We start from the raw sequence: 5,634 nt of genomic DNA, 5'->3' as shown, positions 1-5,634 counted from the left end.
TATAAAAAAAAAAGAAAAAAAAAAAAACAATAAATATATATATATATATATATATATATATATATATATATATATATATATATATATATATTTAATTCTTCAAACTAAGTTGTCAATTATTTCTTTTTCTTGTCATTTTGTTCATGAAGTTTTTACTCCTCAATTGTCTTAGGTTAAGAATTTAGTTTACTTAAAATTAGGCTTAAGTGTTTCAGTTTTGGTCAATCTCAGGACACCTCAACTTATTCACAACATGAAATTCTTGTGTCAAAACTAAGGAACCTCTTTATCTAGCAAATATAATTTCATAGTTTCAACTTAGCCCTAACAACATGCTCATCGTTAGGTCTTGCTCAAAAATAAAACGCAGTAATGACTTATAGGATAAACTTCAAACACATAATCTAAGTAAAATAAGCCAACAAAGATGTCGTCACAAACACTACACGAGGTCAAACATCAAAATACATTTTATCCCCCACACTAGCAATAAGTATGGTCCTCAAGGCAAAATATTATACTAGACTAAATGAACAAATAAACGAGAGAAAGTAAAAGTGACTTCCTTGAAAGAGCTTCTAGTTGCAGCTTTTATTTCCTAAAAATAAAAATAACCAACAAAAATAATAAATTCAAACTATAATAAAATAAAATATAAATAAATACACTTTTCCTTCTGCGAAGCACTTGTTTAACGTCTTGACTTGACAGTAGCTTGAGAATTAATCAGACGACTTTCCAATGACAAATTTCATCTTTAAAGCATTGCTCCATCTTAACTTTCTAATCATGTGGTTCATATTATTTGTTCTTTTTATGTCTAATTTCATTTTCACCTACCATTATATCATGCTAGGGTCCTGCAAAATAAGATATTTATCCAAATGGTCTTGCATCTTAGAGTCACCAAAATCTTTAGTAACAACCACATTATCAAAATATAAATAAATAATATGAGAGAATTTTTTAGACGAATTTAAATCATTAAAAACATATTTCCTACCACATCTTAAAGTCACTTTTCTCTTTTCTACCTCAACTATAGCATCACCCATGGTTAATATAGTCTTTCCAAAAATGATTGGGGTATCTTCCTTTTTGTTTTTGACTATAACCATATGGTTTCATTGATTCTCCTCAAAATTAGTCTCTTCCTTAAGGGTTTTTTCTCTTTCAATAGACATTTGTATCTCATGTCCAAGTTCTTCATTCAACTCTTCATCAATAGTGATACTGACAATTTCAACTTCATTTGTCTTGGGCTCAGTTTGAGTGAGTATGCTTATTGAGGCCTTTGAGATAAATGGGGAATGGTATTTTGCATCAAGGTTGTAAGTCTTTCATCAATATCTAGCTCATTTTCTTGCTTTGGATTTTATGGTTGCATGCAAGGTGGTATGTAAGCAATGTTCCACTTGGAGAAGTAGGGATTGATCCTCGCTAGGGCATATCTCATAGTAATCCCAATAATTTTTTATTGGGCAGTCTTGACTATGATGCCCCACTGAGTCACAAAATTGACAAAGAGGAGGAAGAAATGTCTTTAATTGCCTTTTAAGATCTTCCAATTTTGCCTATAATATATATTTACGCATTGTTTTCCTCTTAGGTTTGATTTGTTCTTGGTTGACTAGGATGTAATCTCTCATAGTTTTTCTCTTAGCTTTGACTCTTTCTTGGTTATACAGGATATAATCTCCCATAGTTTTTCTCTTGGCCATGTTTTTTATTCTACAAAAACCAAAATCAACTGCAAATAGGCTCTAAGGAGTAGGTGAACATGCACAAGTAACCAAAAAAAATAAAAAGTAAACTAATAAAATTAATAACAATTAAATAAATAAATTTTTTTGCTTTTTAATATACTAAAGTTCAAAATAAAATTGAAATGATAATAATAACAAAGAAAAAAGACATATTAAAAAATTAAATATATAAATAATAGTAACAACTAAAATTTAAACAAATAGATTTATTTTTCTATTTTTGAATAAAATAATTAAAATTAAACTAAATATTGTTAAATCAGTCCCCGACGCCAAAAACTTGTTGTGCAAAATTCCGCAAGTGTATATAACAACACAACTTTTGACTTAATGAAAAGTAAACCTAGAGTCATGGTTTCACTTGTAATATCCTACTTTTTTGCAACAACCTTCCTCCTATGACAACAATTTTCTCCTTTCTTTGGCAACATTTTGTTATCATAAAATTCAACCTTGAAGTGTGCAACAAACTCATGTACTCATTAATTGGAATATTAAACATGATAAGTTTTTTGCACTCAAAACTTAGTAGATTTGACCAATTTGACTTATTTTATCATATCATGATCAATTCTACAAATATCATAAAAAAAGGAATAAATAAGAAGAAGTTGACATCAAAATTATAAAATAAGATAAAATAGAGGGTAAATACCCTCTTAAAGTTCTATAAAAATAGGTTTACAATTGAGAAATTACAATTTTTTCAAGTATATAAAATTATTTCATTAATTATTTACATTTTTATGATAGTGAGTCATTCTTCAATTGTGATGGATAGATAAATAAATTTTTTTTTCAGTATATAAAATTACTTACATTTTTTATGGATAGAGAAATCATAAAATATTTACATTTTTAGCATTTTATATTTATTTATAAAAACATATATAAATGTTTTTTTGAAATAAAAAATAATTAAATAGATTATAAGGACAAATTTATCATTTAATTAAAATATAAATAATATCATTTGGTTATCTGTTGTGTATCAAACACTAAATATGATAAACTAATTTTATCAAGTTTGTTACTATATATGTGCACATAAAACCCATAACATTATCCTGTCCATATCCTATCTTATCTTTATCGTGCTCTTTATCATATCATATCCATTAAACAGTTTTTAATGGTTTTTTTCGTTGAGCAAAACTTATCTAATTAATAGGATATGTATATATATATAGAGGGAGAGCTATTCTCTTTTCTCTAATTGTTTATTTCTTTTGATACTAAACACTCTTACTCCTACCAATGGATATTAACAAAAGAAGCTCAAACAAGGCTTGTGCATCTTGCAAATTTCAAAGAAGAAAGTGTTCTAAAGATTGTCCTTTAGCTCCTTATTTTCCAGCCAATAAACCAAAAACTTTTAGCAATGCTCATCGTTTGTATGGTGTTTCCAGCATTTCAAAATTACTAAAACGCATAAACAATGATAAAAAAGATGAAGCAATGACGTCAATTATTTATGAGTCCAATATTCGTTCTATGTTTCCAATTTATGGATGTACCGGTGTTATTAATATTCTTCAAGGTAAGTTACATAATGCCAGGTTAGAATTAAATTATATACAAAATTTACTAAATATTTGTAAGCAAAATTACGCTTCACAACAACAAAATCTTCTACCAATGGGTAATAATTTTATTTCGATGCCTTCTACTAGTTGCCAAATTCCAAATGATCCAATATGTAACAATATTGGTGATCGATCTTATTTTTACGACAATAGTGAAAATAATAATTTTATGCTTAGTCATATCATCCCTAATGATGTTAACAATATTACTTCCATTGATTCAAAAAATGAGTTGGAAGTGAATGTTGAAACGGGAGTGAGTGGTGTATTTAGCAATGGTGCTGACATTCAACTCATGGAGGAAAATTCTAATTTGATGGCAACACAAGGAGATTTGGAACATAATTATTTTGGTGTCGATGTCCAAAGTGCATATGATGATTATGATACAGAATTGAGTAGGTTGTTTCATGGTGAACAACATCCACCAATTACGCCAAAGGATGCACCTAAATCGTCCAGGTATTTATTTGTTCTTTTAATTTCAATTTTTTTAATTTTTACCTTTTCTGTTAGAGTAAATTTTGGAGGTTTGTTTTTTAACAAATAATAAGTTGAGGTGGACTATAAACGAACATATCTGTATAGAAAAAGATACGACCAAGCAATAGTGACTGGTAGTTAACTCTTGAGTTGTCGTTATATTATTATAGATATGTAAGGAGATGTATGAATGAGAGAAAATTTAATATGAGATTATTAAATTTAGATAGTTACGATTGAAACTTATTTAAGTGTCAAATCACTACATAAAAAATTCACACAACTTTTGTTTTATCTTGAAAAAAAAATACATTAAATTTAAATTAATGATGTTCACTTAATTGACGTATTTTTTTCAATTTGATGTATTTTTTTTTATTTAATGCATTTTATTTTATATTATTAATATAATTTATTATTTTTAATTATAATAATAATAATAATTATTATTTATTTATTAGATCTCGAGAAAAAAAATAGAATTAAATGACTAATTTATTTATAAAATAGGACAGAGTGATTATAATAATATAAATTTATCTACAAAATAAGAGTGAGTTGTTAAAATAATATAACACGTTATTCATTTTGACATATTTTTAATTATTTAAATAAACAATTATTCAAATGCTAAAATGAAAAGAAAAAAAGAAAGTTTAAAAACTTGTACATGATCGCATGGATGCAACCTCCTATTTCACAGAAAAAAAAAAAAATCTCCAGTTCGTCACAGGGCGTGAATGAGACATCGGATTAAAAAGTAAAACATTTTAGTATTCTTTTTATTTTATTTTTTATTTTGGTTACTTTTAAAAAAAAGTCAGATATAATAATAGTTTAACCTCATTTCACATATTAATTTTAATTTTGATCAATATGTTACCTCATGATTTTATGATTATCAATATTTGTGCTATGAGTGTGACTTATATTTCTCACTTCCCTCTATTTCTCATATTTTATCCGTCAAAGTTTTATTTGTTAAATTTGTGTCAATGTAAATCGATTATGTAGTGTATTTTTGTGTATAGAATTTTATGATGTATTTGGTGGCTTTAATTTGCAGTGTGGGGTCAGGTGAACAAGAACTTGATAAAAATAGCAAGCATGGGGACAAATGATTCATCTTAAACGAGGATATAATATAATTTGTATTTTTTTTCTTCATTTTTGACCCAGTTTAATTTGTAGATTTTTGCATTTAAGTTTTTAACGTTGAATTTAGTTATTTAAATTGAAGGTGCTCCATTTGATTTGTTTTTATTTTAATTACTGTTGATATATTAATATTTTTTTTCTTTATTGGTGTTCAGTTAGTTGTAAACTGACTTGTTAGCGATTAGTAATATTTTATTCACGTTGATTTGCGGTTAAACGAACTATTTTGTAAATCATAAAACGTTAGTAGCACTACAAGAAAAGAAGGAATTTGTGAGGGCCCCCTCACAAAGGGAAAATAGCAGTCACAAATGGGCTATTTGTGGCGGCCTTAGGCAGCCACAAATAAGCTGATCACAAACTTTTGTGAGGGCTTTTGCACCCACAAAGCTTGTAAAACACGTTGCCATTTGTGAGGGCCTTTGCAGCCACAAAAACCTGCCTTTGTGAGGGTTTAGGCCGCCACAAAGGATCACCCAGATTAAAAAATTAATATTTTGTGAGAGCTTAGGCCGCCACAAAATATTAAGTATATTAAAAAATTAATTTTTTAAATTCGAAATTAATACTTTATTATAATATTATATATAATAAATTAATATGAATATAAATTGAAAATTTAAATGTAAATTACAATTAAA

At 27.1% G+C, this 5,634-nt stretch overlaps 2 protein-coding genes across 2 annotated transcripts in view; one reads left to right on the top strand and one right to left on the bottom strand.

The window, feature by feature from the left end:
• The window catches only part of LOC140920086 (uncharacterized), a 24,159-nt gene extending 23,104 nt beyond the window's left edge, over positions 1-1,055 (bottom strand). Inside the window, exon 1 of the mRNA XM_073367398.1 lies at positions 1,035-1,055. Within this exon, the coding sequence (XP_073223499.1) occupies positions 1,035-1,055 (21 nt within the window). The remainder of the gene's footprint in view (positions 1-1,034) is intronic.
• Positions 1,056-2,935: 1,880 nt separating this feature from the next.
• LOC101493950 (uncharacterized) lies at positions 2,936-5,137 on the top strand. Its single transcript, XM_004497712.4, has 2 exons — positions 2,936-3,814; positions 4,902-5,137. The coding sequence occupies exons 1-2, from the start codon at positions 3,024-3,026 to the stop codon at positions 4,954-4,956; spliced, it is 846 nt and encodes a 281-aa protein (XP_004497769.1). The 5' UTR covers positions 2,936-3,023; the 3' UTR covers positions 4,957-5,137.
• The last annotated feature ends 497 nt before the right edge of the window (positions 5,138-5,634 follow it).

Source organism: Cicer arietinum, chromosome 4 (assembly GCF_000331145.2).
Source record: "Cicer arietinum cultivar CDC Frontier isolate Library 1 chromosome 4, Cicar.CDCFrontier_v2.0, whole genome shotgun sequence".
Lineage (NCBI taxonomy): Eukaryota > Viridiplantae > Streptophyta > Magnoliopsida > Fabales > Fabaceae > Cicer > Cicer arietinum.
This window is presented reverse-complemented; position numbering and strand designations above follow the sequence as displayed.

What these genes read in the sequence shown, in the direction of transcription:
- LOC101493950 (XM_004497712.4), top strand. Translation starts at nt 3,024, where the DNA reads ATGGATATTAACAAAAGAAGCTCAAACAAGGCTTGTGCATCTTGCAAA. An exon ending in GATGCACCTAAATCGTCCAG is followed by an intron (nt 3,815 to 4,901) that starts GTATTTATTTGT and finishes TTTAATTTGCAG; the next exon opens with TGTGGGGTCAGGTGAACAAG.